Genomic DNA, 26,598 nt, shown 5'->3' with positions numbered 1-26,598 from the left:
ATAAAAATACGATAAAATGTATTTAAATATGGATAAATGATTTTTTTTATTTGCATTAATTATTTTTATGATTTTGACCCATGTTCTTTCACTGATATGCGTAAAAATTGTTAAATAACAAACGAAACCGTCAACACCATCTATACGACAGTAGGCCAAAGCTAGTAGCGCCCTCTGATCGAGTCAAATTTTCTTGATTTTCGAGGCACGTTTTTTCCTTAGACTGTATCGATCTATTACGGAGTTATATCTATCATTGCTATAACACCTTCTCTTCGTCTACGTAGCGTATCGGTAAAGTAATGTATATTTTCACACCGCATGCTCGACATTGCCCAATTATATATCATGCAAACCTCAAACGTAAGTCATTATTGCTGTAGGTCTCTATGGTTTTTTTTTTCATACGAATTTAAATATAATACGAATGAATAATCTTCAGTATGTACCATATTATGATGACTTATGACCCGGGTTTAAATGAGATTTAATACAACCCTGTGAAATTGAAACTTATTTGAAAATCGAACTGGCCACTACAATTAAGCCATATACTTACGCAAAACAAAGAAAATAAAACAAAAGCAGCGAGTGTTGCAAAACGCTGCAATATTAGCAAGAGGTTGAAGTTGAAAGATTATTTGTACGTTTTCTCCTAAATAAGGTACTTTAAGTTTTAATAAAACGTTGTTTCTAATAGTAAGTAGCCTTGCTTTTTGTTGTCTCGCAAAAGGTGAGAAAAGTAGAGTATTCCCCATTGGGATAAAGCTGTTTTCGTCTTGGCGAGCTTGAATCCCTCGCTCCACTCAGGACTCCGTATTAGTTCCCTCGCTTCGCTCAGGAGTTAAATCTGATGTTCCTCATTTACTCCGGATTCAATATCGCGCCCGTGACATAAAACAGTGCTTTATCCCCTCGGTGTATAATCTACTATTGTTAAAGTTGTGTCTCCTGCCTCATAAATTTGACCCTATTTTAAGTACTCTGTTTTCTATTTACGTCGCTGCCTTTAAATCAAAATACACCGTTGCCCTTGATTCGAGTCGACAAGGGCCAGCCGTTCCCATCGCTTGACAAACGCTAACAAACATTTGCCTAAAACTGTATTATTTAGTAGCCTTACCACGAGCTTGACACTGACCTGACACTGACATATTCGCTAGCGTGTGCGTAACTTACTTCGAGTATCTCAGTGTCAAAGTCGTGGTAGCCGTATAGGCATCATCGCCATCATCTTCATCTAGCATTTTTTTTATACCGTTTTATGGTAAGCGATCACCATAGCATATGGATATTCTCCAGGCATTTTGGCACGGCTCACTTGGGGAGCATTGGGTCCGCTCGACAATCTAATCCCAAGAATTGGCAAAGATACTTATTTTTACGAAAGCGATTGCCATCTTCCAGCCCAGGGGGAAAACTATGCCTTGTTAGGATTTTTCCTTTACCGAAAAGAGCCAATCTCTTTTCGGTAAAGGAAAAATATAAATATCAAAATTTAATGACATATCGTACATAAGTTCCGAAAAACTGGTACGACCCAAGGTTTGAATCCGCGACCTTCGGGTTGAAAGTCAGGTACCAACGCTTCAGGTAAAGGGAATTGGGTTGACGGGAGGAAGAGGAAAGGGAATACGGTTGGTTATAAATATCAAAGGTTTGTACCTTGTACCGTACCGAAGCGGTGATCCGGGGAGCATTGAATATCACTAGCACTAAAAACCGCAGGTAAATTCTCGGCTCGGCGATGCCATGGCGTAGTCGCCACATACATACATGTACCAGTTTTTGGGATTTCTTGTCTAGAAATGTAAAAAACTGTTACATGTACGTACGGTGCCGATATATAGGTTGCCGAGTGGACCCCATAATACCCAAGTGAGCCGTGGCAAGATGCCTGAAGAATGCTAGGAAGATGATGAGTTGATGACGTATGTTTTCGGTCAATGTTCAACAATTATTTTAAGTTTATTCATTTGTTACAAACATAATAACAACCAGAGTTTTGAATGATTCACGGTTAGTTTCACTAGACTTATATTGACCGGGATATAGACCGTGATTATGTCTACACAACTTTGACACCCACCCGCTATCTTCAGTCACCCGTGAACATGTTGCATGTAACTGCGTCGAAATATCGGGAGCTCACAAATAATACAAAAGGTAATCATGGTCTATATCCCGGTCAATATAAGCATAATAACAACCAATTTACAATAAATATTCCAAGACATATACGCCACAACAGAAAAGACCTAGTGGTAAGCCTAAGAAAAGATGGCTGGACTGCGTGGATGATCTTAGGAGGATGAGGAAATATACCAGCTGGAGAAAGGTTGCCAAGGATCGCGACAACTGGAGGAAGATAGTGGAGGAGGCCAAGACCCACAAAGGGTTGTAGCGCCATCGGAAGAAGAAGAAGAATTCCAAGACATCTTCACTATAACTTGTCCGTACATACCCGCCTTTTAATAACAATTCAAAATGGCGGGAACCAGTGACAAGTAAGAGTCAAGTCAAGATACTCTTTTATAAGCTAATCGTAAATAAAAGTAAGAATGATCAAAATGTAAGCTATTAATAAATAATGATCCTTGCAATATTAGTTAATAAAAACGTGAATGGCCAGCCATGCCGATGCCATATAATTTCTATGCAGTAACTAAACCTGGACCGAATTAATCCCAAAGACCATAGTTACCCTTCAGGGCCAATAATAAATAATAAATAAATAATAAAATCGTTTATTTCAGATCTGCATTGATCCATAACGGTGTTAGTATATTAAAAAAAAAAACCTAAAAACTATGTTAAGTACTAAATTAATTAATAATATTACAACTAAAAAATATTTATCTCTAAAAACTAAAAGCTAGGTAAGTATTTGGTTAGACGTGGCCACTCGGAGACCAGGAGCGCAGGTTGCCAAGCTTTATTTCGCTCTCCCAATGGCCACCTCCACCCAAAACTTCGTAACAGGGCAGTCGAGGCGCTCGGCCAACACCCTGAGAAGACTGTTGCTGCTGTCGCGCACCCGTCTCAGCATGGAGGCGATTCTTTTCCGCCTAATGGCGAAAAAGTCATCTACTCGCGCCTCAGCGAACATGCCGGACGCGCTGCAGTGCTTCGGCAGCCGCAACAGCATCCTCAAGATGTTATTATATTGAACGCGCAATGCGTTATAGGCCCGTTGTGTAAACCTCACCCACAGGCTGCTCGTGTAGAAAGTCTGGCAGTAGGCTCTAAAGAGCGTCAATTTAACTGCTTTGTTACACCGTGCGAACCTGCGGGCGAGCATGTTGCCTCTCACTGCCGTCGCTCTTCTCTCTCTTTCCAGATCTAGATCGTCCTTCAAGTCATCTGTAAGCATATGCCCCAGATACTTGAAGCGATCGACCACTTTTAGGGGTACGCCACACAGCATGATCCTCGGCTCCGTAGACGGGTTGTACTTACGAGCTTTGAAAATGACCAGCTCACTTTTGGCCGTGTTGTATTTTAGACCATGCTGCTGCCAATCTAACCCGACTTTACATAAACAGTGATATTTAATAAGTTGTCAACAACAATAAATTGTCAACATTTTCATTTGTAAAATAGTGATAGCAAAATTTGTGTTGAATATGGATACAATAAAAAAAGAAACATTGAGGATTTGCATAGCTAATCGAATAAATATATAGAACATCGGCAATTTCATATATAGGTAATAGCCTCGTAGTAAATTTACTCAAGACCATTAAGTTACTCTTTAAATATCCGTTCCCGTAACGGAAACCTATATTTATAAGTTTGAGTTAAAATTAGCGCGTATGCCATTCCAGGCACCGAGAAAACAAAATTGAGATAGTGATGTGCGGAATTGAAATGTCTCGCGCGCGGCGGCGCGGCGACACATTCACCAGACATTTGTTACTGTATAACTGGTGTATCTTGGTCTTGAAGCTGGTTACAGTTGTGAGTAGCTTAGTTATGGTTACACTGGTGGTTGGGAGGTTTAAGTTCGCGCATGCGTGGCGAGCGGGGGTCGGGGAGGCTGTGCGGGGCGCAGCCTCCGGGCTCGGAGCTGCACTCCCGTGCCGCGAGCCGCCCGAATCGATCCCGGGCAGCGCGCCCTGGCGAAATCGCGCCGCCGTCGCAGCCCGGCAGCCCTCGTGCTTACATAACGTGTGTTACTGGTCAGTGTTGTGTACAACTGTGACGGTATGATCTCCGCAGTTGACGGATCACGTGAGGCGCTCATCAGCCATTAACATTACCATTGTATTCAACCTTGTAGCTTCATCTTATAGTAGTTCCATATGACAGAAGACACTTTACACGTTAGATATACCTGTAATTAGGTTACATCTCTTTCATTGAAATATATGCAGGTGTAGCGCTAGTAATAATAGTTAATTGACAGTCATTCTGAATGTGCCAATGTTTTGGACCCAAATCGTCGTATTTGAAACCCTTATTGCTATGATAAAATCCTTAATTCGTAGAATAATAAGTTGTACTACAAATATTAAACTCATTAAATATACGACGTGCTTTTGGCGCGAACATTTGAAGATACTGAGTAAAAAACCTATCAAAACAATACATGGCATTGAGAATTTTTTTTTGGCTAAATTAGCGAATTAACTGAAAAACTCATATAGCATACTAGCAGGACTTCTATAGTACTTAGAGAAAAAATATGACAAATATGCAGAGTGACATATGAAACAACACTTTTACCTATAATATGAGACATATAAAATTGTATAAACATACAGTAACTACGAGTAATAAATTTAATGAAATATTCAACATATTCAATAAACCCTCAAAACTATTATTTATGCAAATAACTAGATTATGTGTATATATATCTAGCTAGAGCTGTCGTAGTAGGTACAATCACATGTATGTAATATAAGAGAAATATAAAAATATCCTAAAGATTAGATACATAGTTACTCTATTGCCACTAAAAAGTAAACTCTCAGATTACTCTCAAAAACCGTGGGAAAATTTTCATCCGGGTCAGTCTTATGGAATATCCATAATTTTCTGTCAAGCTGTCAGTTTAAACTTGTTTTATCCAGGCACGACATAATTGACGTAAGCCTGTCAGCTATCATTTCAATAGATATGCGCCCCGGTTCGGTCCAAGTGGCAAAGACAAAAGCCCGCCGGAGCGACACCGGGCGTTTTAACCCGCCGCCGTCGCTTGCAGTGCTCGCTAACCGGGCCGATTTAGGGTATGGTACCAGTGGCGAGCGTCGAGCGGAGCGTAAAGTAAACGCCCCGCTCCGCTGTGACAAGGGGGAGGGGGGAGTCACAGTATACGGCAAAACTAAGCCTTTTAGTATCCATCCTGTAGGTTTCAGCATATTTGTCATTTCATCTCAGACACAGACAAAGCCCAAGGGTAATCAAATCACACAAATTACATAATATTCATACATACATTCAAGCATGTCCTTGAAATGCCAGAACACGAGTAAGGGCTGATAAAGGATAACAAGACACGAAAGAATATGACATAGGTAGGTATAATAAAACTTTCTTAAGGCGGGTGTATTCTATATTGAATATCCTCAGGAGTGACGCGGCGACGTATGCTAAAAGGAACGTTGGAAGACCGATGCTGCGCTATAAAGACTGTGTCAAGCGAGACATGTCAGTATTTAAAATCGACCACCATGTCTGGGAAACCTTAGCTGAGGACCGTGATGGATGGCGCAAGCGTGTTGTGGAGGGGAGAAGGCTATGCGACCAAGCCTGGTTTAATGCGTTAGATAGCAAAAGGTATCGCAGAAAGCAAACCGGGACTGGAACCTTAGGTGGCATAAGCTTTCTCTGCCAAAAATGTGGGAGGTCGTGCCGCACACGCATCGGCCTCCACAGTTACCAAACCTGTTGTCTAAACAGCTATGCATAAATCGTCTGCAATAGCTAGCGACGGAAATCCGAAGTAAAACTTAGTTAATTTTGAGTAAAAAATACACGTCTTTCGTTACTAATTCTAAACTGAAATAAATTACATACACTATATTTCGTTTTTTAGCATTAAAAAGAAGGTAAGCGATCTTGACAATGTATTTTTATTGAAAAACACTTTTGAAAAATAACACCAAATATGAAACAATTATAAATCATATACGATAATTTAGGTACATTATTTTGCTTTCATAAGTAATAGTTACTCATTTTTAAAAGCGTTTTTAATAAAAAGACACATCAAGAACATTTATCTTTTTTCTAAAGCAAAAAAAAACCGTTGTATTCCTTTGGTTTATGTATGCATTGCCACTGCCAAGTCAGTGCATACTTAGCGTGGTCGGGTTCTAACTAGATGTCATAGACCAACCCCTTCAGTAGCCGAGGCTGGACTAGCGTCTTCAGCTGTCACGACTGACCCCATAACTATATTATTGCCGACATTGCTGACGCCATCATTGACGTTTATTTTAATATTGTTTACTTTTCATCAAGTTGTGCATTTACGATTGAAAAAAGAAGGGTTTGCATGTAAAATACTTTTTTTTGTGAAAACAAAAATGATGTACAAATGAACATATTTAAAACCGGCTCGCGATAGATACCGAAATAAAAACATTTACAAAATCACATATTCTAGACGACACCCGCCTTAATTCATTTTGCTCGCGGCACAAGTATTCAGAATGTTGCCAAATGCCAAGTCATGATCAAATTAAAGTTGTGATTGATAAGTCGGTAACGCGATAAAGAAAGTTGTGCTTTTGGTAACCGAGGGAAGTTGTGACATGTGACACGGCGTCGCGTCCGTGTCGTGACAATGGAAACTTAGCGTGACTTGTATACTGAACTTTTTGGACTTTAGGACTTGTATTCAAGAAGCCCTTGTACTTGATTTTTTGGAGGGACTTGTCTTTATAGAGCCTTCAAATTAGAGTTAATGAATTATCGACTGTATTTTAGTGATTGTATTATTTAACTTAGAAATTTTATAGTTCAGGCGGTCACAAACGAGCGCGCGGTGCGTGGGCAGGGTAGAGGGAAACCCAGGTGCAGCTTTTTAGATCAAGTGAAAGAAAAAGTAGGGGTCGTGTCGTATCAAAAAGTCAAAGAGCTGGCGCAGGATAGGGAAAGCTGGAAGATACTCCACCGACAAGAGAATAACTCTTAAGTTAATGATGATGATGATGTGTTCACAAACATTAATATTGTTTGAAATAGACTGCGCATAAAATTAGTTTAGCCGTGTCTGATCACTCAACAATTAGAAAAAAACCAATGCTACATTCTGTCAAAAGTAAAAAATATCGAAATTAAGTTTTAAAGAGTGTAACTAAATCAGTATGTGTACACTTTTAGTAACACTCATGAACTACATATTTAATTATACGAACGGGTCTCTACCGCGATTTAATTTCATCGTTTTTACCTTAAATTAGTAGTAGTTTAGTGTTGTTTACTTCTATCTCCATTGATATTTTGCTGGGACGTCAGTCTTTCCGTGACCACAGCTGGTACAACTCAGCTGAAACGTCGGAATTTAAGGTAAAAACAATGAAATTAAATCGCGATAGACCCGTTCGTATAATTAAATATGTGTTTAAAACGCGAGTCTAAAGTTACCCCCGCCAAAATTAGAAATATACCGTAAAAGCCCTCACTATGCAGCAGTAAAATATTATAATCACCTACCAAATTACTTAAAAGCAGAGGAAAGGAACAAGATGTATGCAAAGAAGTTGAAATCGTTCCTTGCTGAAAAAGCATATTATTCAGCCACCGATTTTGTCACTGATAGTTTTGTTAAGTAGTTTAGATCTCTTAAAATTATAGAGATAGTTAATTTAAGGAAATGTTTGCCCTACCCTTTTAGGGTCCATGAGACACTACTCTTTTTGTAATAACTTGTTTTTTGCCATGGTGCAATAAATGATTATGATTATGATTAAATGTTATAATCATCAACTAGTAAATTTACCAAACAAAACATATTTATAACAAAACTTTTCAAACCCTCTATTACATAAAGTCCTCGATTGGATCTAATTTTGTCAACAACATTTATCCAGAGATATTGGTCGCATTCGACCAAGACTTCCCACAGGCACTTGGCACGAGATGAATAACACTCGAATAGGGTCACGGGGGATGAATGGTATAACGAGCATTGCAATAAAGTGGAAACTTTTTCAATTCACGTTCTGGCAACGATCTGATATAGGTACTGTCGGTATAATAGAACGCTGGGCCACCATGGAACTATGTCAAAGTAAAAAAGTATACGGCTACCATCAGTTTGGCACTGACATTAACGCTAGCGTGAACGTAACTTCAATGCCTGGTTGTTTGTAGGCGCATAACTGTTAACCTAGCATTTAACACTAATTAGCCTGTTAGCGCAGGGCAGACGACGAAGTATTTATTTGTTCATAGTGAGGCATCTCAAGTCACGCCGCAAAATAAAAATTATGCTGGTAGAAAACAAGCCAAGAGCGTCTTAATACCTTCTTATACCTTCAGATTAGAGTACCACTATAATATATACCTACGCTTGATAGTTAAGCTAACAACTAGTTGTATTCGTTAAGTACCTTATAGAAAAAAACTAGAAAAACGTGAACAATCCTTGTTTCGTCATCATCGTCATGATAAAAGCGATAAAAAAAATCTCTAAATAAGTAGTAGGAGACATAATAGGTAACTTGGCCTTTTCTTTTGCTATTTAACGAACAAACACTTTAATTAATATTCCACGCAGAACAAACACTTAAAACCTCAAACATTCTCGGAACTAGAGATAATCTTAATCACTACCTCAAAGACAGCTTGTGACAATAAAAACAAAACACGGAAGCGATTCTGATTCAACGATTTTTTACGGGTTTGATCTTGTTTCGATACGACCTTCACGATTGCTCACGTTGATTGGTGCATGTGAAATAGTATGGAACTCGTCTCATTACGCATCTCACTCGCATGAACTTATTGGTGCGCATGTCTCATGACAATCGTAACAAGTACAACCAACAACACACACACACAAGAACAAATACAAACACACAACAAGAAATCGTCAGGAGACAGCCAAAACTTATTGCATAAAAATAATTAAACCGAAATTGACTGTTTTTCGCTAGTACGGTTAACTATTGCTCTGAATAGGGTAGTTGACAATTTTTTTAATTATATCAGTCGATCAGGTTTGTTTTGAGGATCAAATGTCTGTATGAGACCCATTGTCTTAAAGCAATACAAAAGACACAAATGATGGTCAAAGTCTGGCATCGCCACTTTACTGAGCAATAAACGCTCTAACACAAATGGCAACATCCTGACGTCACTGTGTCACTGCTTAGAAGCCGTTTCGATGTATGGAAAACAAGAAAATTGCGATTTTGTCGGTGAAATGTTGCGTTTATGTATGTTGTTGCTATATAGGTACAATGTTTTTTCAAGTTTTTTTTTTTAAACTGAGGTCCTGTATTTTTTTATTATTCCCATATATTTTTTAAGTTTCCAATTTATTGTGATAAATTGCTCGTTTTCTATCTATTTAACTAGATTTAGTTAAAAAATTCAACATGTGTCAACTACCCTATTGTGATAGTAATTACTGAGTTTTGGTAGTCATCTGACGAAATAAAAAATGTTAAATCAGAATCAGTCTCACGATAACATATCCGCGTGTATTTAGGTGACTTTTAGCACACATTGGCTATTTGCCAATATAATAATTAGTCAGTCACTCATCGTTCATTATCGATTCAGTTTTCGCGGGCCCTCGGTTCGATCGTGTCGGGCAGTGATGGCCGAGCGCGCGTAGTTCGGGAGGCTTCGGGCAGCTTCGGGCGAGTTCGGTTCGTGCCGCAACATGGCGTCGGAGAAGGAGAAGATGGCGGCCGCGGAGGCCAAGTCGCCGTCCAACAGGAGCAACTGTTCACCGGGAAAGAAAGGTAAAATATACATAGGTTACTGTTTTACGAGCTGTCTTCGGCAAAGCTGGCTTAACTTGTATGTGTTTATGTTTGGCAATGAAAATACATTGTAAACAAGCCGTCTCATTTGAAAATAAGCTGTGTAACACCTAATGAGTTGACCGAATAAAGTAAAATGTAGATTTTTTCAAGTACAGTCGAAGGCAAAAATATCGAACCAGACAAATGGCTCAAAAATATGTGAACACGACTTTATTATCTAAGTTGTAAGAGCATACACATAATTTTAAAACTTTGGGAATGTATAATTATATATTTATGTCCTTGACTGTACTTGCCACCGCATACTTTTCTTCATGGACTTCCGACTCAACAACATTGAATTCATTATACATTATCCTTATTGATATATTTGACTAAATAGATGTCACCACAGGCACAAGGCACAAGTCAAAACAAAACAATAGAACAAAAGACAGCAACGAGCCTTCGGCCAAACAGGCCGGCCGTTCGTTTTGACCAATTACCCTAAGTTGCATCTCGTTTCATATATATGAAACTAGATGCAACGGTATGTACCTACCTATCTAAAGCCCGCCTAGCTGAATTATCTCTGCACAGACTTTGAAATGGTGAAAGTGTATAAAGTCATATTTTCATAGGAATTGGATATTTATGTTCATACATTGGTATGTTCAGAATTAGCCTGGTCAGTCTATGAATGAACCTTGCCAATAATTACTTTTTTTTTTAAATGAAATAGGAGGCAAACGAGCAGACGGATCACCTGATGGAAAGCGATTACCGCCGCCCATGGACACCCGCAACACCAGAGGGGTTGTAAGTGCGTTGCCGGCCTTTAAGAAGACGCTCTTTTCTTGAAGGTTTGAAGGTCATATCGGTCCGGAAATACCGCAGGCGACAGTTCATTCCACAGTTACTTATTTCCTGCGCCTATTTCTGGTTTTAAATATGTATTCCCATTTATTTATTTCACCCACAACAAAGAACTGTTCGGACCCTTTCTCATGAGCCTGTCTCAATATGTCAGGTTCCGGATATCGAGGTTAACACCGGTATAATATGCTTGAAACATTTTCGTTTATCTTTTCATTTATTTAAAACTCACTAATTGGCCTTTTGGGATATCTGAACTTTTAAGTCTCGGAAAGGTTTAAAATGACTAAAGTTAATAATTGTAGGTGTCGTTTAAAAAGTTAATCTCTTTTTATTGGACAGTTGGACACCATCTTGAAAGTGAAAGGAGAGATAATTGCTGAAAGCATTAAAGTAATAAATTATTTATTCAGGACATCGACCAGCCGTTTGCTTAAAGATGTTGGTTCTTGGTTTTAATTAAACTTGCTAGGTAAGTAGATAAAATAGTAAAGTTTTTTTATAACTAGACTTATATAGACCGTGATTACCTTTTGTATTATTTGTGAGCTCCCGATATTTCGACGCAGTTACATGCATCATGTTCACGGGGTTCCGGTCAATATAAGTCTAGTGAAACTAACCGTGAATCATTCAAAACTCAAAGTTTTTTTTAAACCCCGCATTTAAAAAAAATACTAGATTTTCACTGTCATGACTCTTATTTATACATACGAAAAATAAAATACAAAATACGAAATCTATTTATTTGCCAAAAAGTCCATTTGTACACATAAAAGTTACAGTGATTCCCACACTAGGCACAACCTGTATCGTGGGGACCCTGACCGGACAGCTCCCAAAAACATATGCGGCACGCTAGTAATTAGGTTCAGGTTAATACATAGTAAATTAATCACTTTAGACTTGAAAAAAGTATAAAAAAATTATAGAAACCGACATCATATTTTAAAGTAGGTTCTTACAGGATTGGTGTTGTGCTGCTGGTTTTTTAATGATGCAAATTTACTCCTAATTATGTTAATAATATCTAGAAATTAGAGGAGTAGCTTTAGACTGGTTTAATAGCTATCTATCAGGTCGAACACAACGCGTAAAGATCGATCAAGATGTAAGCAACCCCAGAGATGTCACTTTTGGTGTCCCACAAGGCAGCGTCCTAGGCCCAGTATTGTTCAATGTCTACATTAACGACATTGCCTCTAACAAATACCCAATGCTGATGTTATTTGTTATGCCGACGACACGGTCATCCTCTTTCATGGAGAAAACTGGGCCAAAGTCGCTAGCTCCGCAGAAGCTGGTATGGCGGTGACAGCAGACTGGTTAACGAGTAATCTACTCACGCTTAATGTTTTAAAAACCAATTTCCTCTGTTTTCATAAAACAAAGGCTTCCGCTCCACCTGCTTTGTCTCGGTTAAAAATTCATACCTGTTGTCAAAATGGATAGCCAATTGTTCCTTGTTCATGCCGTTTTATTGATAGGGCCCGTACTACTAAATATCTTGGTGTAGTAGTTGATGAAAAGCTAGACTTCAGGGAACACTTACTTACTACAGCTAATCGAGTACGTAAATTAATATGTGTTTAAAAATCTCCGAAACTCAGCCTCCAAGACACTGCTAAGAATAGTTTACATCAGTATTTGCCAATCAGTATTAGCATATTGCATAACTGCATGGGGCGGAGCATGTAAAACCCACATGGTGCTGTTGGAGAGGGCACAACGTGCTGTTCTCAAGGTTATTCTTCGGAAACCCATTCGATACCCAACCCAGCTTGTATACAGTGACATGAATGTCCTCACCGTTCGTGGATTGTTTGTTCTGCGCGTGATGTCTAATGTACACGGAGCGGTTATAAAATCTCCCAATTACAACTCCATGTTGCAAAAGCGTACCTTCAAAGTACCCATACCTTCGACTTCGTCAGTTTTTGCTCACCGTCTGCCTAACTTTCTGCATCCATTTGTTTATAATAAAGTTAATTCTAAAATCTCCATTAAAACATTGTCCGTTAGAGAAGCCCAGAAAATAGTATCAGCCTGGCTCAGCTCCCTTACGTATGAGGATATAGAGGATCTCATGAAAGTAGTCAAGTAATTATATTCACTCTCAACAACACACGCACACACACACACACACACACACACACACACACACACACACACACACACACACACACACACACACACACACACACACACACACACACACACACACACACACACACACACACACACACACACACACACACACACACACACACACACACACACACACACACACACACACACACACACACACACACACACACACACACACACACACACACACACACACACACACACGCACCTAAACAGTACCTATACACCCAAAATTGCACATGCATCACCTGTAAACCTAAGTTTAGTTATGTATGTAGTTTTAGTTTCACCCTGTCTTAAATTTAGCTCTGTAACTAGTATTATTGTTATTACCTACTGATTAGTAACTTCTTTAAATTTAAGTATAGTGTCTTATTGGCATTTCGCACAAATCATGTCACTGATATTTCGTGTCTGGATTGGTTACCTACGTGACAGGCCACGCCTAGTGTAGGAACCGGTACAACCGTCATTGTATTTAAATGCATAAATGTACATAAATTGTCCCTTAGTTTTAAGACCAGTTAATTTTGTTTCTGCCTAATTCTTTGTGTACAATAAATTATTTTTACTTTTACTTTACTTTAAATAAAAACTTTTTACACATGAGGTCGGACCACGCTATGTTTTCATGCCAAGAGCTGTCAAGAGTTAAGTACGTCAAGTATGGAGCGTATTGGGATATGTAAGCATTCTTACTGCCAAGTTTGTGCAAAGTTAGCGTAGTCAGGATCTACATATAGAAAACTTTACACTTAATTTTGCATCATTCATAAAAGGAACATGCAATAACCTGGTGCCTCGCGTTATTTTTCCAAAGATATTCTCAATATAAGTACATTTACTTTACCAAGTTTCCCAGTAATGTGCCTCTAGCAAGGGAACATAATTATTATGTACTGATTCAGATTTAACAATTTGTTATCCACAACGTTGGGAATAAATCAAATTATTTTTATTAAATATTTTTGACTAGCTTTTGCCCGTGACTTCGTCTGCGTGGAGTTAGTAATTTGGGTAGCTTATTTTTTATCCAATATGCTTTTTATCGATTCCCCATACAAACTTCAACCCCCCTTTTCACCCCCTTAAAGGATGACTACTGGGATAAAAACTACCCTATGTCCTTCCCCGGGACTCAAACTATCTCTATACCAAATTTCAACTAAATCGGTTCAGCGGTTTAAGCGTGAAGAGGTAACAGACAGACACACTAAACTTGTGTTTTAAGTAGTCACATATATACAATTTGTTATGTTTTTTATGATACGACCTTGAAGCTCGCTCAAGCTGATTGCCATGCGAAATGAAGTGAAAGTCGTGCTTGGGATTCGCGCTAATTACAAAGATAATCGTCAAGCTCTTACCTATCAAAACCAGTTCAAAACAATAACAATTTGTCAAATTAGAATTGACCTAGATTTAACAGGGCATACAAGCTTTTGATCCACATCGAACCTTTCGTCATTGTTTCCCAATAACATGTAACAGCCCGAAAACGACCTTAACCTGTCAATGAAACGTCGAAGGAAACACGGAAATAAACCGAGCAAGTTGTCATTTGTGCGGCTTCCCGCGAAGGAAGCCGGCGATCGGCTTAGCCGCAACGTGATCGCACTATACTTGATAACTGATCTTTCTTCACCCTTATTGTCAGGGAATAAGGTGTATTAGTGGGCACACAAATGTGCTATTTAGACAATAGTATGAAACTAATGAAGGACGTTCAAGGCCATTATATCGGCCTAAATATGAAAGGGCAAGGCGACCGAATTATGCAATGGTGTACCTACAGTCAATTAGTTGGAGAATGTTTGTGATAGCTGAACCATTCCTAAAATCAAACATTTTTAACAGATTTATTTTGTTACCATTTTAGTTTGAGCATGGCTGCAGCTGGACATACGTAGTACAGCTTCATAAATTGTGTAACGATGATTCTTTTGAATCATCATCATCAATTTAAGAGCCTACACCTTTTGGTCGTTGGAGCAATTTCCATGTATCTCTTTTTTCGCCGCCTTTTCTCGCGATATCTCGGTACTCGTGAAGTAATGACATACTTTCCGCAGTAGCATCTAAATGTACTATTGTAGGGTTGTCAGTGATATAACAATAAATCATTTGAATGAATTTGTTTTACTTTTTAATCCAGCTTTACGGTTATAATAACTCGATTGTAGATCACTTAGATAACACTATCATTTCAGCTCAGTCTCTAGAAATGTTCCACCCTGTATACATTGAAAATTCTCGTATTCCAAACAAGAAGCAACAAATAAACCGCTTGATAAATTGTGTCGCGTTCAAGTGCAGTGAATCGGTGCTGACAGGTGCAGTAAATCAAAATGAACAACGAAAACCTGCATTGCATGTCTTTATGACCAAACATGTAGTTCTAATATTGTGTTATTATTTAATTAATAATAAGAATAATAAGTTAACAATTAACGTTGCTCATCAAAATATTCAGGGGCTAGCTAGTAAGGAACTGGAGGTGGATTTATTTATTGACAATTATAATATACATGTTTTTTGTGTTACGGAACACTGGCTCAAAAGCCACGAAATTATGTTTAATTTTAAGAATCACGCTGTTGTGAGCTATTTTTCTAGACAGAAATGTATTCGTGGGGGATCTCTGATAATTATAAATAAAAACCTTAAATGTAAAGAGCGGAAAGATATAGTTCGCTTGTCGGTCGAGAGAACAATTGAGTTGTCTTGTGTTGAACTCGATCATTTTATAATAATTTGTGTATATAGGCCGCCGTCTGCGGACTTCAGCCTTTTTGAGTCAATAATGGAGGAAGCCTTAAATAAAGTTTTTAATAGCCCAAAATGTATTGTCGTTTGTGGGGATTTTAATGTAAATCTGCTAGAAGATACCAGCACATCATCCAGTATATTACATTTATTTAAGTCGTACAACCTAGTAAATCTTTTTTGTGAACCCACGAGTTACGGAAACCACTGCAACCTGTATAGATAATATCTTTTGTACGAAGGACCCGACTGATAAGCTGGTTTTTAACAAGTTAGGCTCTGATCACTTTGGTCAACTAGCATGTTTCAGTGGTAAGGTGGATGAACTACCCTTAGAGATTTTGTACAGACCGGTCACAGAAAAGAGGTTGGTAACTTTTGGTAGTAACATTAAATCTCTACTTGAATTTCTAGAACCATGTAAAGAAGACCCTAATTTGTATTATTCTAAATTATTTAACTGTATAGAAACTGAATTTAATACATGTTTTAAAGTTAAAAAAGTTAAGCGCAAGGATAGAGTAAGTTTTGATGAGTGGGCTACTCCTGGAATCCACAAATCTAGAAATAGACTGTATGAACTATATGCATTAAGAGTATCAAATAGTGACCCCAATTTCAATGAATATGTTAAATCATATAGTAAATTATTTAAAAATATATGTATGATGGCTAAATCCAAATATTTTGCACGTAAAGTAAAAAACTCAAACGACAAGGTCAAAACCGTGTGGAGAATTATCAGTAGTGAGACTGGTAAAACGAAATCGCGTGATCCAAATTTTGCCCTACTAGTAGGTGATAAATTAGTAAAATCAGATATAGATGTCGCAAATGAATTTGAACGTTTTTTCACAAATATCCCTATTGAAACGACTAGACCGCTTAACTCGTCCTCCTCTATGGCCGAAAATATGCTAAAAGCAAATGTGCCGGAATGCCCAACGATTTTCTGGTTTAAATACGTCACACCGCAAACAGTCGTAAAAGCGTTTAGGACATTAAATCTAAAAAAGACCGAAGATATTTGGGGCCTATCGGTAAAAGTTTTAGTATCGATAGTGGATGCTATTGCACCGCACTTGGCCATGATTTTTAATAAATGTGTTGATATAGGAGTTTTTCCCGATCTTATGAAGCACAGTCGAGTCGTTCCATTATTTAAATCCGGATCAAAAAAAGAGCCTACAAATTTTAGACCCGTTTCTATTCTACCGGCAATAAGTAAAATCTTTGAACGAATAATGCTGGATCAGTTATTATCACATTTTAACGTTAATAAACTTCTCTATAAAGAACAGTTTGGATTTACACGGGGAAGGTCAACGATGGATGCAGGCACGACCTTAATCAAACACATATTTGAAGCTTGGGAACAACAACTAGATGCAATAGGCGTGTTCTGCGATCTGTCGAAGGCCTTTGACTGTGTCGATCATGACACTCTTATTCGCAAGCTAAACCACTACGGCGTGAAGTATAAGGCTCTTGATCTCATCTGGTCCTATCTTATAAATAGAATTCAGAAAGTGGACATAAATAAAACCAAATCGTCGGGGTCTATTACTTCAATGGGGGTCCCCCAAGGATCTATTCTTGGTCCATTCTTGTTTCTCGTCTATATAAACGATTTGCCTTATATAGTTAATGAAAAGCATAAGTTGGTTCTTTTTGCTGATGATACATCTATTATATTTAAAGTAAAAAGGAAACAGAGTGATTTAAATGAAATAAATGATGTATTGTCCTCTGTAGTTCATTGGTTTACTACTAATAATTTACTTCTCAATGCCAAGAAAACTAAATGTGTAAAATTCTCTTTACCTAATGTACAGCATGCGAGTGACGCTCAGGTTGTTTTAAAAGACGAAATTTTAGATTTTGATCATAAAGCTGTTTTTCTAGGCCTAACCTTAGATTCAAAATTACAGTGGGGTACGCACATTTCTACACTGGCCGGTAGACTAAGTTCAGCAGCATACGCAGTTAAAAGAATCCGTCAACTTGCAGATGTTGAGACAGCACGGCTGGTGTATTTTGGATATTTCCACAGCGTCATGTCTTACGGCATTTTATTGTGGGGCAAAGCCGCTGACATTAATTCAATTTTTGTTTTACAGAAGCGTGCTGTTCGTAACATATATAATTTAGGAACGCGAATGTCTCTTAAAGATAAATGTAAAGAAATCAATATTCTCACTGTTGCTTGTCAATATATTTACGAAAATATAATGTATGTAAGAAAAAATATCGACATGTATAAATTGAATAGTGACATACACAATTTTAACACTAGAAATAAAAATAAATTGGCGATTCCGAAATTCCGTTTAAATAGAGTAAATAATATGTCATTTATGGGGAACAGTGTGCGCTTTTATAATAAGTTACCATCTAATTTAACGAAATTGTCAATGAATAAATTCAAGTCAATTGTAAAACGACAGCTTTTACAAAAAGCTTATTATACGGTTAATGAATTCGTAGAAGATAAGGATGCATTTATGTTAAAATAGAATAATTATGTATATATAGTTATAAGTTGACATGTGAAAGAGCTAGCTTAAGCCTATTTACAGAATAAACATTTTGAATTTTGAATTTTTTGAATTTGATATATATTGTAAATAACATGTTAAAGCAAATAAAATTCTTAATCTGAATCTGAAACCTGACAATATTTGCTTTCGTACAAGTGTACTTCCATGGCAGAGACAGAAAAAACGGGTCAAAATACTTGTAGGTACTTGTCTTGTTTTTGTCCCCAAAAAAATGTGAAGGAGTGGAGTTTTTTTGTATTACCTAGACAAAATAAAGTAGGTAAATTTTATTTTTTAAATTTTCTCACGTAAAGTATAATATAGAGTTAGAAAGACGCAATAGCACTCGACTTTTTCAAATTCGTGGTCAAAAAAAACCGGCCAAGTGCGAGTCGGACTCGCGCACCGATGGTTCCGTACTTTTTTAGTATTTGTTGTTATAGCGGCAACAGAAATATCAAATACATCATCTGTGAAAATTTCAACTGTCTAGGTATCACGGTATAAGAGATACAGCCTGGTGACAGACAGACAGACGGACAGACGGACAGCGGAGTCTTAGTAATAGGTCCCGTTTTTACCCTTTGGGTACGGAACCCTAAAAACAACAAAAAGAATTTTGACTAAACACGGAGTTGGTTAAGCCTCCTTGCATGTCGTGTGACTTAAGGGGTCCACTATCAGTCCGCCGGACGATATCGGCCTGACAGTTGTTCGGAACTGTAAAATTTTGGTTTTAACTGACAGGCCGATATCGGCCGGCGGACTGATAGTCAGTAGGCCCCCTTTAGTCTGTAAAACAATCTTTTAACCTGATTTGCCAACCTATACAAAAGTATTAACTGTTCGAAATATGAATTAAGTTAGCTAGCAGGAACAGCGCAACTGAACTTTTTACAAGGCGGGCTTCATCTCGCTTTATGCAGTTCTCCGAAATCTTCTTTTGTAAGTACATTTGGGGCGCGAGCTCGGCGGATATTGCTGAAGTTTTATATTTTCTCAATTTTTTCATCTACTATTTTTTTATCTGCAATGTTTCAAGGATTTAGTTGTACCTAGAGTCCGTCAACGCTAACTTTGCACCGATTTGAATGGAACAAAGTAAGCGGGTGTCATTATGAACGTTATATTGACATAGAAATTTGACATTAATGATGTCAGTTACACTTTGGTATTGCAAATGCTATGCAGAGTTTTGGTCCGACTACATATAAGTATCGTTTTGTTTGAACTGCCGTTTTTTCGCATCTATGTTGCGTCTATTATCTTACCGCGAATTATTTTATTAGCCTACTTTGGTGTCCCACTGCTGGGCCTCCCCTCGTTTTCTCCACTCGACCCTGTCATCCGCATTTCCCCCCATTCGAGGTAGAATGCGTCCAAGTCGTCCCGCCATCTCCTTTTCGGTCTGCCTGAACCCCGGCCTGCGCCGTCTATGGTGTTCCGTGGGTCCCACTCAGTAACCATTTTGGCCCACCTTTCCAGAATCGCGAATTAATACCACATAATAACGCATGGATAATAGTGTGGTTCTAATATTTTCTACGGTTACCGCGATAGTTACTCATGAAATAAAACTATGAAAACGGATTATATCGCGTATATTGAATTTATAATACATCCCGACGTTTCGATGAGGTGATGAGGAGTGTGGTTCTTAATATGTCCAAAGATATACCAATAAAATATACCTCCGTATATTTAAATTATTTAATCTTAAGTCGAAATCCTATGATTTGTGAATACTTTTATCTCTATACAAATACTTTACGCTTTACGCGTTTGTTTAACGGTAAAATACACACATTCTAAAAAAATTTACTTACAGCTATTCTTATCTTCCATGGGTGCGATAAAACTTCACGCCCACCGCGCACCTGCTATCTAAATAACACAAAACAATCACTCCGTTACAACCTCATACCCAATATAACATTACCTCAAGATCCTAGACAACTTACAAGTAAGCAGAGTTGCAACTATACTGGTTGGGTGTAGTGAGTCGCTAGGTAAACATTGTAAATAGTCCGACCTTCGCCCGCCTTTCAGGAAGCCACATGGGAAATCCTTCGTACAGTCAGCGGTAAATAATTGATAAGTTTTAGTACAGTCAAGGTCATAACTTTATGACTAAAGGGACATGAATTTATGAGTGGTTTTACACGCCAGTATTATGTGCACATAATTTTATCATTTGTCGGTAAAGTTTTTTTATCGGGTTTTCTGATCATCATATGTGACGTTTTCAACCAAAAGTACCACATTGTCGCTTGTCGATAAGGTTGATTTCAAATTGAAGCTATATGGAAATAGAGCCTTATTTACTACCACCGACAATAAGTACCCTTTTGGTTGAGAATGGCACATATTCCGACGAATCAATTCTTTAAGGAGCTCTATTCAGATGTAACATTTTTTAAAGGTTTCGATTTTGTTTTGATACGAACATCAGCGCTTCACTCGCGCTTATTGGTGCGCGTGAGGTTTACTACTTATCAAGTTCATCATACGGTCGTACAACTCGTACAATGTCAAAACTATAGCAAACTAGCTTTTTCCCGCGGCTTCGTCTGCGTGGATTTAGTAACAGCAGCTAAAGTAAATATAGCGCCTGGATAAAGTCTCATGGCAATCATTCAATTTGAGCGTATGCACACAAATTATCAGGCAATTCATTAATTATCTCAATACCACCCCGCTTTTCACACATGATTTTCGGGATAAAAACTATCCTATGTCCTTTTCCGGGACTCGAACTATCTCTATGCCGAATTTCAATCGGTTAAGCGGTTTAAGCATGAAGAGGTAACACACAGACAGATAGACGGACAGACTTTCGCATTTATAATATTATAAGTATGTAAGTTTGTATAACAACGCACTTACAACCCTCACTGGAGTGCGGGTGTCAATGAGTAGGCCTTTGTCCTGCAATGGACTCCTTCCGGCTGTTATAATTTATGATCCATTGTAACCTATATACATCGCTGAAGTTGTATCCTATAATACTCGTCCACATGGAAATCAGTGAAAGTAATACGTACGCGTTATGATTATGACCATCAGATTCAAACTTTATCGTAATTTTATGCCATGCGTCGTACGCATAACATCGTAATAAAATCCTGATATAAGAGTAGTTATAACCGACCAACATTGCCGTTCTAAGCCTTGTCGTATCTTTTTAGGGTTCCGTACCTCAAAAGGAAAAAAACGGAACCCTGTCTGTCTGTCCGTCTGTCGCAGCCTAAAATAGTTCTTTACATATATAGGTAGATGTCAGGAAAACTTATTAGAAATATGCAGTCAAGCATGAGTCGGACTTAATTACTTAGTTTTTGATCCGACCGGGTTTCTTAAAGACATTTCACTCACGTTTCACATAAACAATACATTGTTAAAAAATGTGTAATTTACGGAGCCCTTGGAACGCGAATCCGACTCGCACTTGGCCGGTTTTTTTTAATATACTTAGTGTATTTGATTTCATTTTACATTCGATCAAAAAAATAGTCACCCTCTTTTTTTCCTCCTCTTTCCATCATAAACAGCTAATACGAGGATATAAAAGCTAATTTAATAAATACATACAGGATCGCGTATTGTTATTTCCTAATTTCCAGTCCCAACGCACGAATAAATGGATCCCCATAAATGTGCCCGTAAATAGTGACATCGAAAAGAGATTATCTTAACCTGCGACCATTAATATTTCTTTCATAGAATAACGATGAATACAGCTTTTCAGTGCTTAGCCTTTCCACTTACTGCCGCTTCATTTACATTACTCGAGTTTACAATAGGATCTTTAAGTGCCTATTTATTTAGATATTTAAGTCGTTACTGCTTTGAAACTCTGTGAATATTCTGCTTTATATAAGCAATATATTTATTTATTTTTACCCTATTACTAAGACTCCACTGTCCGTCTGTCCGTCTGTCTGTCTGTCTGTCCGTCTGTCTGTCACCAGGCTATATCTCATGAACCTTGAAAGCTGTTGAAGTTGAAGTTTTGACACATGATGTATTTTTGGTGCCGCTATAACAACATACTAAAAACAGTGGGGCTCCCACGAATCTAAATTAAGATACATCTAAATAAGGCCCCCGCGGCATTGCGCCAAAGATGCTGGCAGCATTCCCTCACTTAATGGCAATACTTATGCGCTGCGAGAGCACGCTGCCAGCTCTCTGGTCACCGGTAGTATCGACGAGCTTTCTGCTTAGTTCCTTAAATAGAACATGTGCGCTTGGACCCCATGGCCCCAGTGTCTCGACACCAAATGCCACAAAGTGGTATTGGCGGCCGAGACGTCTATATTTGGCAAAATTTTTCTTTCAGCCGCTTTGGCATCTGCCCCAGCCCAGGTCGAAATTCTTGGTAGATGGGACGGTGCCAGTGTATCGACGCATGTGGCGTCCTAGACTAGAACCCGGCCCATTATTATTCGTCCGTTTAGGTATTTATTTGGGACAAAAACCAGTAACACAGACCTCTCTAACTCGCTTAAAAATAAATGATCCGCATGTTACTTGTATACTTGGGTACATAATACAATATTTATTTATATATGTATGTATGTATGCATGTTTGTATATATATATATAGGTATATATTGTTATTATTCTTATATGTGTAAGTGTATAAACAAAATATATATTGTTTAGAATAATTTGATTTGTGTTTCATATTTCCTCTCGCTTTCTACAATCCTGCACTAACTACACGTTTCTGTTTGACCCAATGGTTGACTGGTAGAGAATGCCTTAAGGCATTAAGTCCGCCTTTTGTACAATTTTATATCGTGCAATAAAGTTTAAATAAATAAAAAATAAAAAATAACACAGAAGGAATTACGTAAGCATCAAAAAATCGAAAAACGTCACACACACACACAATATACATTAAATTATGTAAAAATATTTTTTATAATGTCAATATCCAGAGGAAAATTGGGACAACATTTGTTTAGATAACAAGCGACCGTCCCCTTTCCTCTGTACTTGAATTGTTCCCGTAATATCCATCAGCCGGGCTAGCACATGATTGGCGCGAGAGTATCTCGCCGCGACATAGACTACCCGTCCCTCTATAATTGATACAGTTAGTAAAAAACGGGTAGTCTATCTCGCGGCGAGATACTGTCGCGCCAATCATGTGCTCGACCTACAGGGGTAGTTAAGCACAAATTGACTCGGACTAAACTTTTTAAATTGAGACCGAATGCCCCCGGAACTTGGTCCTTAGTTACTCGTCCATATTAAATAAGACAGGTCTTTTACTAAGTAATGTAGCTTGACGGACTTTACTATTTAATTACGAGATACTCTTGGGAGTTGGTCTCTCGGAAGTTATTCATTTACAGGATGACCAGGTATTTATGCTTTAGTAGCAGGTATTTCACAGGTTTGCACGTTGCAGACACGCACTTAAAGTAACGCTTTTGAAAGCTTACTGCTAGTCTTTCTACACGTGCAGCCTGTGGGGTGGCTATATGCAGCGGGCGTACAGCGACCTACGAGTGCCATACAACAACGATTTCAGGATGCTGATGGGGCTACCTCGTCACTGTAGCGCCTCCGGGATGTTTGCGGAGGCGCGTCGACGGCTTTGCGGCCATCATGCGGAAGCGGTGCGCCTCTTTACTTAGCCGCTGACGGGGCAGCGCTAACAATATCATGATAGCGTTGTTGGATAGGTGGGACTCCCCTCTGCTGCAGCAGTGGACAAAACTTCACACTGCAATAAAATAGGTAAATTTATACTTAGGTATGTAGGTTAAGATTAGTTTTGTAATTCCACTAACACTATTTTATAAGATTAATATAAATGTACGCAACTAACAACTATGGATTTATGTCCGAAATAAAATTCCTTTATTTATTTATTTCTTTCTTTTTTACAGTGACCACAAAGGTGATATTATCTCTGTGGTCTCAGACCGTAAAATATCATTGTACAATGTTCATGGAACCCCAGTTTCAATGAGGTGGACACAGGCGGAGATAAGAGGAAACGTACGGAAGTCAACAAAAACCATTGGTGTTAATCCCCATCTCGGCTCCGCTCCGCTGGATTACAACCAACGCTGTTGGTTGATTCTCGCACGCCCTCTCATCTCCGCATCCGCTAAAATCTTAAATGAAGATACATTGTTCAACTACACGGATAGACGGATTTAAAATTAACCTAAATTAATTTTTAACAAGCAGAAACGTCTGCGATCGATGCTATTAAGCTTAGAATAAATTTAAAAGTGGAAAAATTACTGCCTTGGGTGAGACTTGAACTCACAGCCTCTGGATCGATACTCCAGCGCTCTGCCAACTGAGCCACCAAGACCTCATCCATAGTCAGCAAATCTTCCCACTATATGGGTCTAGGGGACCCTAGCGACATCTACCGTAAGAGCGTTACACTTCTTAAACGGCCACCGGAGTTCCAAGTCATATTGGAAATTCACTGGTTACGATGTGCTACCCATTCTAAATTAATAAAATTTAATAAATTAAATTTAAAATTAACCTGCTTCACTCTAGCGTAATTAACGATTATAATTAACTTACCCACAAATCAGCTCCCGGCTTTTCCCAGCTGTTTAGAACTCTCATCTTGTTGAGAGCAAAGTTAGTTAGCAATTTGGTATACGTAACTTGAAACGGGGTACCCATGTGCTCAATTGTATTGCAATATATTTATCAAATAGCGACGTCGAACAAAAACACCGAGTTTCAAGGCACTACAATTACCCTTAGAAATTGCTGCAGATACTTTTGTGGTGTTTTTTTTATATCAAGACGGCGATGGCAATTAAATGTATGGATTTCCTGATGGTAACAGGACTCCGTAGGATATCGGCACCTTTAAGGGGCCCACTGACTATCAGTCCGCCGGACGATATCGGCCTGTCAGTTAGAACAAAAATTTGACAGTTCCGAACAACTAACAGGCCGATATCGTCCGGCGGACTGATAGTCAGTGGGCCCCTTTAAGCGCGTTGCCAGTTTAATTTGCGTTTAGTAAGTATTGCAAATTACTATTTAAGCCACCGTAACCTATGGACGCTTGGTTAACAAGCCAAGAATCGGAGTGTAAACCTCTTAAATGAAGCACCTTCTTTCGAAGTATCACAAGCTGCTAACTGTGGACATTTTCCTTATTTTCCAATCTCATGACAAACTGTCACGTGTGCAAAATAAAAGCTCCAACAATAAAGCGATTAAGCACGTTTAAAAAATAAATCATCATCATCATCATCATGTCAGCCGATAGACGTCCACTGCTGGACATAGGCCTCCCCCAAGGCTCGCCACTCCGACCGATCCTGTGCCGCTCGCAACCACCGAATTCCCGCGACCTTCACCAGGTCTTAAACCTTTCTTAAACCTTCACCAGTCAAAAAATAAATACGCAAAATAAAAAACCTTTTCTATCACAATTTGCCTTTGCTTTTACTTTATCTTCCTTGTTTGTCGGCAACCTTTCCGGGTGAATCGAAGTATCTTTTGTTCAGCACAAGAGGCAACTTTAATAAATTCTAGCAATACAAAACATTTGCTGTAACGAAAAGATAAGGTCGTGGTTTACATCAAACATCAAACATTTATTCAGCAAATAGGCCACAGGGGCACTTTTACATGTCAATTTTTACAAACAATAAAATTAACCCAAAATTACAAAAAAAAACAATTACATAAATATAAATGTCAAATTACACAAAAAAAGCTAATAAAAAAATATACAAACATCAGGAGTACTAACATTGTTTAGAGATGTAAAAGTCTCTAGGTGTCAGATATAAAATGTATATAATAATAAAAAAGATCATCAAATTATCCAGAGATGTAAAGGGTCTCCAAGACTTGAATTGTTATATAATTAATAAAAAATGTTTATGTGTTTGCTAGCCTTTCGTCCTTTCAGAGAAAAGTATTCATGATTGTAAGCTAAAATAAATTGTGTTAAACCACCTATCCGTAGAACTTATACTTAAATAACAAGAAAAGTTTCAACTTTGCTAAAAGTATTTCACGTAAAAATTTTGTACTGATTTTTAGGGTTCCGTACCCAAAGACCCTATTACTAAGACTCCGCTGTCTGTCTGCCTGTCCGTCTGTCACCAGGCTGTATATCTTGAACCGTGATAGCTAGACAGTTGAAATTTTCACAGATGGTGTATTTCTGTTGCCGCTATAACAAAAAATACTAAAAACGAATAAAATGAATATTTAAGGGGGGCTCCCATACAAGAAACGTGTTTTTTTTTTGCCGTTTTTTGCGTAATGGTACGGAACCCTTCGTGCGCGAGTCCGACTCACACTTGGCCGTTTTTTTA

At 38.3% G+C, this 26,598-nt stretch overlaps 1 protein-coding gene across 6 annotated transcripts in view; it reads left to right on the top strand.

Annotated features, from left to right (window-relative positions):
• The window catches only part of LOC134755637 (solute carrier family 12 member 4), a 566,314-nt gene that overhangs the window by 443,792 nt on the left and 95,924 nt on the right, over nucleotides 1-26,598 (top strand). Inside the window, exons 1-2 of one of the 6 annotated variants that reach the window (XM_063692148.1) lie at nucleotides 3,981-4,181; nucleotides 9,745-9,929. The exons of 4 other annotated variants lie outside the window; for them this stretch is intronic. In XM_063692148.1, the coding sequence (XP_063548218.1) occupies nucleotides 9,848-9,929 (82 nt within the window). In that variant the 5' untranslated portion in view covers nucleotides 3,981-4,181; nucleotides 9,745-9,847. Of the gene's footprint in view, nucleotides 1-3,980; nucleotides 4,182-9,629; nucleotides 9,930-26,598 lie in introns of those variants that run through there. One more of the 6 variants, XM_063692150.1, reaches the window with a different exon arrangement.

The sequence above is a fragment of the Cydia strobilella genome, chromosome 3 (assembly GCF_947568885.1).
Source record: "Cydia strobilella chromosome 3, ilCydStro3.1, whole genome shotgun sequence".
In the NCBI taxonomy this organism is placed as follows: domain Eukaryota; kingdom Metazoa; phylum Arthropoda; class Insecta; order Lepidoptera; family Tortricidae; genus Cydia; species Cydia strobilella.
The sequence above is the reverse complement of the archived record's forward strand: the minus strand, read 5'-3'. Positions and strand labels throughout refer to the sequence as shown.